The sequence below is a fragment of the Lissotriton vulgaris genome, chromosome 7, assembly GCF_964263255.1.
Source record: "Lissotriton vulgaris chromosome 7, aLisVul1.2, whole genome shotgun sequence".
NCBI classification, from domain to species: Eukaryota; Metazoa; Chordata; class Amphibia; order Caudata; family Salamandridae; genus Lissotriton; species Lissotriton vulgaris.
In genome coordinates, this window is record NC_141695.1 from 1,365,622,553 (window position 1) to 1,365,634,618 (window position 12,066).

Genomic DNA, 12,066 nt, shown 5'->3' on the forward strand with positions numbered 1-12,066 from the left:
CCTCCTCTTCATCAACTTCACAAGACTACGCCTGGCAGACTGGTACGAGCATCTTGATGCATCATTGAGAAACTGGGATGTATATATGTGATATGTGTACTTTTTTTTTTACAGGGGGGGAGATGTAGTGTTTTGTAGATATGAATAGGGGGACCCTTCTGGTCCCTGGCGGACTTCTTATGAGAATGATGTATTCATTTGAATGTGTCTGTGTGTGGTTAATGAAGTTCATGACTCAGTGCAGGCAGTTAATGGTTGCACTTTGAAGAATAAAGATGTGCACTACAGAGCTCTGTCTGTGGCGTGGTCATTTGAATGAGACGGGGCTGGCGAGAACACTACATAGCTCCCCAGACAAATGCTCTTAAGAAACAAATTCAAAGAAACCTGTAACAGAGATAAGGGAGGCATAAGCAATCACAGTAAAGGAGGCCTAGATGGAGAAATGGGGGAGAAAGAGAGACAAACAAAAAGACAGATGGAAGGAAAAATTGAGATATGAAGGACATATGAAAAGGAAGAAGAAACTGTTAGAAGAAAGGGTAAAAAGGTGAAAGGATGGGTGCAAGGGTGAAAGGAATGACGAATGGAATGGAAAAATAACATCTGCAGGGGTAGGCAAAAGAAAAAATGGAAGGATCAGTGAAAGGTGCGATGGGTGGAAACCCTGATCAAGAGTGAAAGGATGGATGGGTGCATTGACAAAAGGAGTGTAAAGTGATAGATAGATGATAAAGAATGCATGGTGTATAAAAGGATGGACGAATGGTAGGAAGTATGAGTGGAAGGATGGATTAAGACTAATGTTTTAAGGGTGGATGGATAGTATGCTAAAGGAAGGACGGATGGATGGATGGAAGCATGAAAAGATAACTAGATGGATGAATGGGTGAAAAGCTTAAAGGATGTATGAAGGGACCTCTTCTAGGGTGGATAGGGTTTAATTGCATCGCTCACCCGATGACATTCGAAGTATAGATCGAGGGAGGGGGAATTCTAATTTTCTAGCTACTCTCTTATCTGGAGACCTCATCTATAGTATTTTCTTCCGTTCTGTAACATTTTATTCAGTTCGGGAGGCCTCGTGCAGTATTGTGTTCAATACCTGAGGTCTCTTCTGCACAGGTCACGTTTGGAATATTGTGCCCGAGTTTGCAGGCAGCACTGTTGCAAATTTTGCAAGGCACAAATTGAGTATTTTGACTAACTCAGAAGCTAGACTTACACATCTCTTCCAAATTGAAGACGGTGCAAGGTTTGCCGAGATGAATAGCCCTACATCTGTATAGGTAGAAGCGGGGTGCTCAAAGAACACAGAGACACTATTATACCGTAGACTCCTACTAAACTTCAGAGGAGAAACGGATACAAATTGACTCTTCCGACCAATAGATGGCGCTGAGCACGCGACGCACCGACTGTAAAACTCTCTTTTATGTCGTTTTCCTTTTTTTTTTCTTAATTCTAACTTTTTCGCCTCACTTCCTGCTAATGTAGTGTTTTGTGTTTGTTAAACGTTGTTGGGGAAAGTGTGGGCCTATAAAAGATAAAGCGAGGGTTCGAGAAAAAAAAAGAAAACACCGCTGTGCCATCAAAATGAAGTACTCGCGTTCTATATTAAATCTATAGCAGTTATGCCACCCTCGGCCCTCTTCAAGGTACGGATTTGATACAAAGGGTGCATAAGGCAGGGGTCGAGCCCGAATGTCGGGGCGCACAGCAAGGGCCGAGACCCGAAGCCGGGCCAAAGATGACATCAAGAAAGTGATGGCGGTGATCGAGAAGGTTAGGCGGTGGTAAGTGCATGGAGGGGTTTGGGGGGGGGGGGGTGTCGAGGGGTAACCCCTTAAATAACCCACAGAGAGTGAGGATTGAATGCACGCGCAGAGCTGTGTCGGGCGCCAATTGTTAGAAAAGAAAAGATTCTATAGCTCAGGTTAGAGGTGCATAGATAAGTTCTGTGCAGGCTCCGGTGAGATAACCGTGGAGGAGTGATGTGGACAGGCTTGAAATGCTACGAGAGCTGTCTGCATCCCAGCGCCGTCGAGCTTGGCTGGGTTGAGGTATTTTAGCAGTGTGGTTGCCAGTGCTGGAATAGCAGGGAGTGCTGCAGTGCATGATGGATGTGCATTGGTAGAGTTGCGCCTGCGGTCCAGTAACAGAACACCTGGCTGTGCTTCGTGACAGGATTGCTGTGCACTGGCTGCGCTGTATGAGGTTCCACGTACTAGAGAGTGCGGCTGCTGTATGTGGTGTGGTCTAGACTGAGGTGCGCAGGCAGGTGTGTGTGTGATTTCCAGTACTGGGACAGCAGCAGTTAGGGCAGATGTGCATTGTTCGAGTTGTGTGTTGTTTCCAGTAACAATACTTGCAGTGCTTCATGACAGGACTGGGGTGTACTGGCAGGGCGGCACGTGGTGCCCAGTACTGTTACACGTGACCTGCAGGTCGGAGTTGACGTTCTTTGGCTGAGCTGTGTGTGTGGAATTGACGGGGTGGCCGGATGCGTTGCGCTTGCTTTGCGTCTCACCTTCCTCTTGTTCGCTCTGCAGGGAGAAGCGCTGGGTGACCGTTGGAGACACCTCCCTGCGCATCTACAAATGGGTCCCAATCATCGATCCCCGGGAAGAGGTGAGTGAGCCTCCGTACGTTTGTCTTTGGCTGGTCGGCCACGACCTGTTGAGAATACTCCCATTCTCAAGGTACTTATCTCATTAAAGCTGTGCTCTCGCAAAATGAGACCGACTTAGTCTCAGCCCTACGAGCCTCTCTAGAAGTCTCTTTTCACTGTATCCATCTGCATGAAGCCTTTCCCCGAGGCTTAGTAACCCAAGTGACTGAACTCCATTTAGGCAGCCCGATGGGTTGAACTGCCTCTGCAGATGTCTGTGTTACTTCCTTCATGGTATATATGTCTCCACACTGATGCAAGCAGGTGTTGGCGCTGGAAATGGGATTAAAACTCAGAGGTAAATTGCGTAGCGGGAGCTTTTGCCCGTATGATTTTTGTCAGGAAAAACATGATGGCAAATAGTACCAAAAATGAGGCTGTGCACCTTGGAACAGGGGAAAACGCATTCATTTTGTGCGTGTTCTTTCCATCTTTTCCAGTTTTGAACTCTGAATAAGGTGCATGTTTTGCGCCTGTTAACCACCACACCCCAAGCAATCTGCATTTATTGGATGAGCATTTACACTCCAGAATCAGCCCGGTTTGTAATCAGGGCTAATAAGGTCATTTAAAAGTAGATGTAAATGGCGCAGACCGAACATTTGTGCAATAATGTATTTGTTGTTTCTGTAAAGCACCGATGTGGCAATAAATAGTACTCAGGTGTGGGTCACGCACTCCTCTGTGTAAGTAAGTTGAGCAGGTTGTGGTGTGCTTCAAAGATATCACCCCCTGACGAGGAAGGTGTGGAAATCAAACATGTGGTTAGTGGCACCTAGGGTAAGCGCCAACTCTCTGAGCACAACCTCAGTGAAACAAACGTGTTTCTTTATCAAATGCTTCAAATGTCGCAATAAGTTAAACCAGCACTATGCTCATTTTCTTCATGTTTTATTCACATGAATCTCTCATCAAAATCCATGGAGTTTCATTTCATATGTAAATCCAATTCATTGTGTACATAATGACATCATATCCCAATGCATTTCGGACACATGGTCCTTCATCAGGGGAATCCTGAAAAAATAATAATGATATAATCTAAGTATGATCCACCGAGCAAAAATTAAATAAATAAATACATTGCCTTATTCATAGAAGTGTCTAGTGGATTGTGGCGGATAATGAGCATATCGTGAGGGTAAAAAGCACCCGAGAACGTGCTTGCCCAAAGATCAAAGGATATGCAGTGAAACCAAAATAAACACAATCTGTAAATTAACTAGTGTCTAAACAGGAAAAGATAAGCCAAGTATCATGAGAAAAGGAATCCCGAATAGTTGGACAATCACCGTTAATGAATATGTTACATGCAAAACATAACCTCGTGTGATCACTACGTTAGGACCAAGTCATACGCGCTGCGCGGTGCATGAAACTTACGGGATGAGTAGAGCAAGATCACGCGTCCTGCTAATGCGCCCTTCGCCATTGAATGTGAAAATTTTGTTCCGTATATACGGAAGTCCATTAGGCGATGTAATGTGTATAGAAAGAGGACTACGTGGATAGCGGCCATATTGGAGTGGTGACTAAATATAACAAAAAGAAAACAAGTGGAATTAGATAGTACATCGTGTACAAGTGTCAGATTGGTGATCACAAAGAAGTGGGTCAGTAGGAAAGACGGTGAATTAAATAAAACATCGCAGTTAAGAGCAAGAATTAATGATAGAGCAAAAAACAGTACATGTCAAAGTCGCTTCTCTACAGATAACATTGAAATTCCATCCGGTCATTAAGACCAGATGGTTTCATGGATTGGAGGAATTTAATCCAATGATTTTCACGCTGCAATAAAAAGTTATTGTTGTCTCTGTCGTCTCGCTTGATAACCACTTCTACAGCAGCGAACCTGAGCTGACTGATATTGTGTCTGCTGTCTTTGAAGTGTAGAGCCAAGTTGGATTTAATGTTAGCAGTTCTTATATTACTCTTATGTTCGTTGATTCTCAATTTTAATTTACGTGTGGTTTTCCCAGTGTATATCAATCCACACGGGCATTTGATGATGTACACGACATTTTCAGTATCACATGTAGCATTCAGTTTCAATTTGACATCGGTGCCCTTCATAGGGTGTTTGATCACAGGACCTTTGATCATGTTGTTGCAGTTCTGGCAATTGAGACAAGGTTGATTCCCTTTATATATGATTGAAGACGTAGGTTTAGGGTTTTTGATGAGTTCTTTGAGGTTATTACCTCTTTTGTAGGCAAACAGCGGTTGTTCACAAAGGATGCCATTAAAATCCTGTTCTCGACTGACAATCGGCCAGTGTCTCAATATTGAAGTTTTGTATGCCCTTGAGGCCTCAGAGTATTTGGATACGACCAAGGGTCTTAACTTATTGTCCTTAGATTGTGTAACCAATACATCTTGCCGTTTGATCTTATCACAGCGTTCTTTGGCGTGAGCCAAGATGGTTTGAGGATATCCTCTTTTCACAAAACGTTCCAGCATGTTGGATGCTTGTTCCTCATACTTAGTGGTATCAGATACAATCCGTTTGACACGGAGGAGTTGTGAGAACGGCAGGTGATTTTTCAATGATCTCTGGTGATAAGAACTGTAGTGAAGGGTATTGTTTTTGTCAGTAGTTTTCCTATAGAGATCGGTCTCTAAATGATCATGGATCCTTGTCACTCTCACATCTAAGAATGTGATGGTTTGTTGGTTGATCTCCGAGGTAAATTGGATCCGGTCATTGATGTAATTGAGATCTGTTAATGCCTTGTCTAGAGAGTCATGGTCTCCTCTCCATAAAACGAAGATGTCGTCTATGTATCGCAAGAACGTCATGGCATGCGTAGTCCAAGGTGTCTGATTCAAGATGTTATTTTCCTCAAAATATGTCATGAATGCATTAGCATAGACAGGTGCAGTACAATTGCCCATGGAAGTCCCGGACAGCTGTGCATAAAATTGATCATCCCAAGAAAAATAACTCTGATATAGAGTAAAATGCATCAGTTGCATTATGAAAATCTGAAAATCTTGTGAAAGATCAGAGTGTAGTAGGATGTTCTCAATTGCTTCCATACCAAGATCATGTGGGATGCTCGTGTATAGAGATTTAACGTCTATAGAACATAGCCAGATGGTTTCATCTTCCTCAAACCTGATTCCATTTATTTTCTGTAGAAAATGTGTGGTATCCCTTACATAGGTACGAGACTGTTGGATTAGTGGTTGAAGGTACCTGTCAATGAGTTTACCAGTGTTTTCATGAATGCTGCCACGTGTGGACACGATGGGTCTGAATGGAGGCTGGGTTATGCTTTTATGAACCTTCGGCAGCATATACATGCTTGGTGTGCTGGGATTGATGGGAGTCAGAAATTTCTTGGTTTTCGAATCTATGGTACCGTTTTCTTCAGCCATGGATAGAATGTTCATCAAAACTTCTCGTTACTGACTAGTAGGATTGAGATGAATGAGATCATAAGTGTTCCTGTCTGACAGATGTTCTCGAACTTGGTCCTTATAGAATGTAGTGTCCATGAGGACTAAAGCACCCCCTTTGTCGGCAGTTTGATATGTAATATCCACTTTCTTGGCCAGGTTGTTGAGTATTGAGTATTCCTTGTTGGTTAAATTCAAATGCTTTTTCTTCCTGGTGTAATTGATGCCGCTGATGTCATTCTTGACCAGGCTCTCAAAGATGTCGAAAGATTTATGACTGACTGGTGCCATAAATGTGCTTCTGGCTCGTAATCCTCTCAGTTGATCTTCATGATCTCTATTTTGTGGAGGCAAAACATTTTAAAAAAAATGTCTCAAACGTAGATTGCGCATGAATTTAAATAAACTGACTTCAAGCTCCAACTCATTGGTGTGGCTGGTGGGGATGAATGAGGTGCCTTTTTGCAATACAGTAATTTCTTGTTCAGACAGAGTGTATGAGGAAATATTGATTACTAGGTTGTCTTCTTCTTTGGTTTTTCTACCCTCTGGTTCAACGTTGTGCTTCTCATTTCCCTGTCCTTCTCTTTCTCTTTCTCTTTTTCCTTTTCTTTTGACCTGGCTCCTCCTGGGTCGTCTCTTTCTCCTGGTCCTTCCTCTAAAAAAGGAACCACAGAGAGGGTAGAAGATTCAGCACTAGTTGAAGGTTTTTGTAGATTAACACGTCTTTGTTCAGTGCGTGATTCTTCCTCTGAGGATGAAGTCTCTGTTGTGGTGTTGGTATTATCCCTTGGTGGTCTGTTCTGGCGTCTCCTAGCATAAACCTCAGCCCAGGAGTATACTTCCCCCAGCTTGTAGTCTATAGTATCTCTGCGATACTTGCGTATCACCAATCTGACACTTGTACACGATGTACTATCTAATTCCACTTGTTTTCTTTTTGTTATATTTAGTCACCACTCCAATATGGCCGTTATCCACGTAGTCCTCTTTCTATACACATTACATCGCCTAATGCACTTCCGTATATACAGAACGAAATTTTCACATTCAATGGCGAAGGGCGCATTAGCAGGACGCGTGATCTTGCTCTACTCATCCCGTACGTTTCATGCACCGCGCAGCGCGTATGACTTGGTCCTAACGTAGTGATCACACGAGGTTATGTTTTGCATGTAACATGTTCATTAACGGTGATTGTCCAACTATTCGGGATTCCTTTTCTCATGATACTTGGCTTATCTTTTCCTGTTTAGACACTAGAGTTAATTTACAGATTGTGTTTATTTTGGTTTCACTGCATATCCTTTGATCTTTGGGCAAGCACGTTCTCGGGTGCTTTTTACCCTCACGATATGCTCATTATCCGCCACAATCCACTAGAAACTTCTATGAATAAGGCAATGTATTTGTTTATTTAATTTTTGCTCGGTGGATCATACTTAGATTATATCATTATTATTTTTTCAGGATTCCCCTGATGAAGGACCATGTGTCCGAAATGCATTGGGATATGATGTCATTATGTACACAATGAATTGGATTTACATATGAAATGAAACTCCATGGATTTTGATGAGAGATTCATGTGAATAAAACATGAAGAAAATGAGCATAGTGCTGGTTTAACTTATTGCGACATTTGAAGCATTTGATAAAGAAACACGTTTGTTTCACTGAGGTTGTGCTCAGAGAGTTGGCGCTTACCCTAGGTGCCACTAACCACATGCAATAAATAGTACTGCACAGTGTCACATTTTTGATCTGCAACAAATAGAGTATGCAATGCTTCTTAAGCAATTTCTGCCTTTTAATGTATGTTTAATGGCATGGCAGATATATGTTTTTTCATTATGTGTAAATAATTAATGTTCGTGAATGCATGCATTAAAATTTAAATGTTGTTTTGTGTATTGCCAAAAGCCATTCAAACAAGTAGAGAAGTGCATATGTAGTTTACATGTGAATACATCGATTATAAATATTGCCTAAGATTCATGTATACTGTATAGCAAAAAATGGATCTCCTATATGTCTGTAAAGACAGAGACCCATTCTCAATAAAGTGAATAATATAGTTGGAAGGGGGCATCCCTTTCTGTGACATGATTTCCCATAATGCCACTTTACGTATTGTCAATGCATGCTACCTATGGTAATAAGTCCGCCCTCCTGCTTTTTTAGGGCGTATGCCCATGGGACAGCTAAGAGGGAATGCATCATAAGAAGATGGACGGGTTAGTAAGGGGGATAAGTGATGTACAGGCTAAGAGACTGTGGTAAGACAATAGAGGTCAAGCATCCCACATTCTGGGCCAGGTTCCAAGTTCAAAAAAGGGGGTGGGGTCGCACACCACTCACTCACCAGCGGGATCGCCCCTAAGGACTATGGTCAGTGTAGTTTTGTATTCCGCGATGTATCTTTCTTCGCCATCCCTGGACACGTGTTTCGGGGTATTTACCCCTCATCAGCAGGGAATAGGCCATCTTCTTATCTTCTGGGGTTGCCGGTGGCTGCCAAATATTGCCAGGTCTAGTACCACACAGGCGCGCTGGTGCGGGGTCCCAGGCTCGTCAGCCCGCTTAAATATTTCAAAAAAGGGGGGTGGGGTCGCACACCACTCACTCACCAGCGGGATCGCCCCTAAGGACTATGGTCAGTGTAGTTTTGTATTCCGCGATGTATCTTTCTTCGCCATCCCTGGACACGTGTTTCGGGGTATTTACCCCTCATCAGCAGGGAATAGGCCATCTTCTTATCTTCTGGGGTTGCCGGTGGCTGCCAAATATTGCCAGGTCTAGTACCACACAGGCGCGGGGTCCCAGGCTCGTCAGCCCGCTTAAATATTTCAAAAAAGGGGGTGGGGTCGCACACCACTCACTCACCAGCGGGATCGCCCCTAAGGACTATGGTCAGTGTAGTTTTGTATTCCGCGATGTATCTTTCTTCGCCATCCCTGGACACGTGTTTCGGGGTATTTACCCCTCATCAGCAGGGAATAGGCCATCTTCTTATCTTCTGGGGTTGCCGGTGGCTGCCAAATATTGCCAGGTCTAGTACCACACAGGCGCGCGGGTGCGGGGTCCCAGGCTCGTCAGCCCGCTTAAATATTTCAAAAAAGGGGGTGGGGTCGCACACCACTCACTCACCAGCGGGATCGCCCCTAAGGACTATGGTCAGTGTAGTTTTGTATTCCGCGATGTATCTTTCTTCGCCATCCCTGGACACGTGTTTCGGGGTATTTACCCCTCATCAGCAGGGAATAGGCCATCTTCTTATCTTCTGGGGTTGCCGGTGGCTGCCAAATATTGCCAGGTCTAGTACCACACAGGCGCGCGGGTGCGGGGTCCCAGGCTCGTCAGCCCGCTTAAATATTTCAAAAAAGGGGGTGGGGTCGCACACCACTCACTCACCAGCGGGATCGCCCCTAAGGACTATGGTCAGTGTAGTTTTGTATTCCGCGATGTATCTTTCTTCGCCATCCCTGGACACGTGTTTCGGGGTATTTACCCCTCATCAGCAGGGAATAGGCCATCTTCTTATCTTCTGGGGTTGCCGGTGGCTGCCAAATATTGCCAGGTCTAGTACCACACAGGCGCGCGGGTGCGGGGTCCCAGGCTCGTCAGCCCGCTTAAATATTTCAAAAAAGGGGGTGGGGTCGCACACCACTCACTCACCAGTGGGATCGCCCCTAAGGACTATGGTCAGTGTAGTTTTGTATTCCGCGATGTATCTTTCTTCGCCATCCCTGGACACGTGTTTCGGGGTATTTACCCCTCATCAGCAGGGAATAGGCCATCTTCTTATCTTCTGGGGTTGCCGGTGGCTGCCAAATATTGCCAGGTCTAGTACCACACAGGCGCGCGGGTGCGGGGTCCCAGGCTCGTCAGCCCGCTTAAATATTTCAAAAAAGGGGGTGGGGTCGCACACCACTCACTCACCAGCGGGATCGCCCCTAAGGACTATGGTCAGTGTAGTTTTGTATTCCGCGATGTATCTTTCTTCGCCATCCCTGGACACGTGTTTCGGGGTATTTACCCCTCATCAGCAGGGAATAGGCCATCTTCTTATCTTCTGGGGTTGCCGGTGGCTGCCAAATATTGCCAGGTCTAGTACCACACAGGCGCGCGGGTGCGGGGTCCCAGGCTCGTCAGCCCGCTTAAATATTTCAAAAAAGGGGGTGGGGTCGCACACCACTCACTCACCAGCGGGATCGCCCCTAAGGACTATGGTCAGTGTAGTTTTGTATTCCGCGATGTATCTTTCTTCGCCATCCCTGGACACGTGTTTCGGGGTATTTACCCCTCATCAGCAGGGAATAGGCCATCTTCTTATCTTCTGGGGTTGCCGGTGGCTGCCAAATATTGCCAGGTCTAGTACCACACAGACGCGCGGGTGCGGGGTCCCAGGCTCGTCAGCCCGCTTAAATATTTCAAAAAAGGGGGTGGGGTCGCACACCACTCACTCACCAGCGGGATCGCCCCTAAGGACTATGGTCAGTGTAGTTTTGTATTCCGCGATGTATCTTTCTTCGCCATCCCTGGACACATGTTTCGGGGTATTTACCCCTCATCAGCAGGGAATAGGCCATCTTCTTATCTTCTGGGGTTGCCGGTGGCTGCCAAATATTGCCAGGTCTAGTACCACACAGGCGCGCGGGTGCGGGGTCCCAGGCTCGTCAGCCCGCTTAAATATTTCAAAAAAGGGGGTGGGGTCGCACACCACTCACTCACCAGCGGGATCGCCCCTAAGGACTATGGTCAGTGTAGTTTTGTATTCCGCGATGTATCTTTCTTCGCCATCCCTGGACACGTGTTTCGGGGTATTTACCCCTCATCAGCAGGGAATAGGCCATCTTCTTATCTTCTGGGGTTGCCGGTGGCTGCCAAATATTGCCAGGTCTAGTACCACACAGGCGCGCGGGTGCGGGGTCCCAGGCTCGTCAGCCCGCTTAAATATTTCAAAAAAGGGGGTGGGGTCGCACACCACTCACCAGCTGGATCGCCCCTAAGGACTATGGTCAGTGTAGTTTTGTATTCCGCGATGTATCTTTCTTCGCCATCCCTGGACACGTGTTTCGGGGTATTTACCCCTCATCAGCAGGGAATAGGCCATCTTCTTATCTTCTGGGGTTGCCGGTGGCTGCCAAATATTGCCAGGTCTAGTACCACACAGGCGCGCGGGTGCGGGGTCCCAGGCTCGTCAGCCCGCTTAAATATTTCAAAAAAGGGGGTGGGGTCGCACACCACTCACTCACCAGCGGGATCGCCCCTAAGGACTATGGTCAGTGTAGTTTTGTATTCCGCGATGTATCTTTCTTCGCCATCCCTGGACACGTGTTTCGGGGTATTTACCCCTCATCAGCAGGGAATAGGCCATCTTCTTATCTTCTGGGGTTGCCGGTGGCTGCCAAATATTGCCAGGTCTAGTACCACACAGGCGCGCGGGTGCGGGGTCCCAGGCTCGTCAGCCCGCTTAAATATTTCAAAAAAGGGGGTGGGGTCGCACACCACTCACTCACCAGCGGGATCGCCCCTAAGGACTATGGTCAGTGTAGTTTTGTATTCCGCGATGTATCTTTCTTCGCCATCCCTGGACACGTGTTTCGGGGTATTTACCCCTCATCAGCAGGGAATAGGCCATCTTCTTATCTTCTGGGGTTGCCGGTGGCTGCCAAATATTGCCAGGTCTAGTACCACACAGGCGCGCGGGTGCGGGGTCCCAGGCTCGTCAGCCCGCTTAAATATTTCAAAAAAGGGGGTGGGGTCGCACACCACTCACTCACCAGCGGGATCGCCCCTAAGGACTATGGTCAGTGTAGTTTTGTATTCCGCGATGTATCTTTCTTCGCCATCCCTGGACACGTGTTTCGGGGTATTTACCCCTCATCAGCAGGGAATAGGCCATCTTCTTATCTTCTGGGGTTGCCGGTGGCTGCCAAATATTGCCAGGTCTAGTACCACACAGGCGCGGGGTCCCAGGCTCGTCA

The 12,066-nt window shown here is 46.1% G+C and overlaps 1 protein-coding gene across 1 annotated transcript in view; it reads left to right on the forward strand.

Annotated features, from left to right (window-relative positions):
- Positions 1-1,437: 1,437 nt before the first annotated feature.
- BCL7C (BAF chromatin remodeling complex subunit BCL7C) overlaps positions 1,438-12,066 on the forward strand; it is a 102,384-nt gene continuing 91,755 nt past the window's right edge. Inside the window, exons 1-2 of the mRNA XM_086932061.1 lie at positions 1,438-1,796; positions 2,553-2,631. Coding sequence (XP_086788187.1) covers positions 1,705-1,796; positions 2,553-2,631 — 171 coding nt within the window. The 5' untranslated portion in view covers positions 1,438-1,704. The remainder of the gene's footprint in view (positions 1,797-2,552; positions 2,632-12,066) is intronic.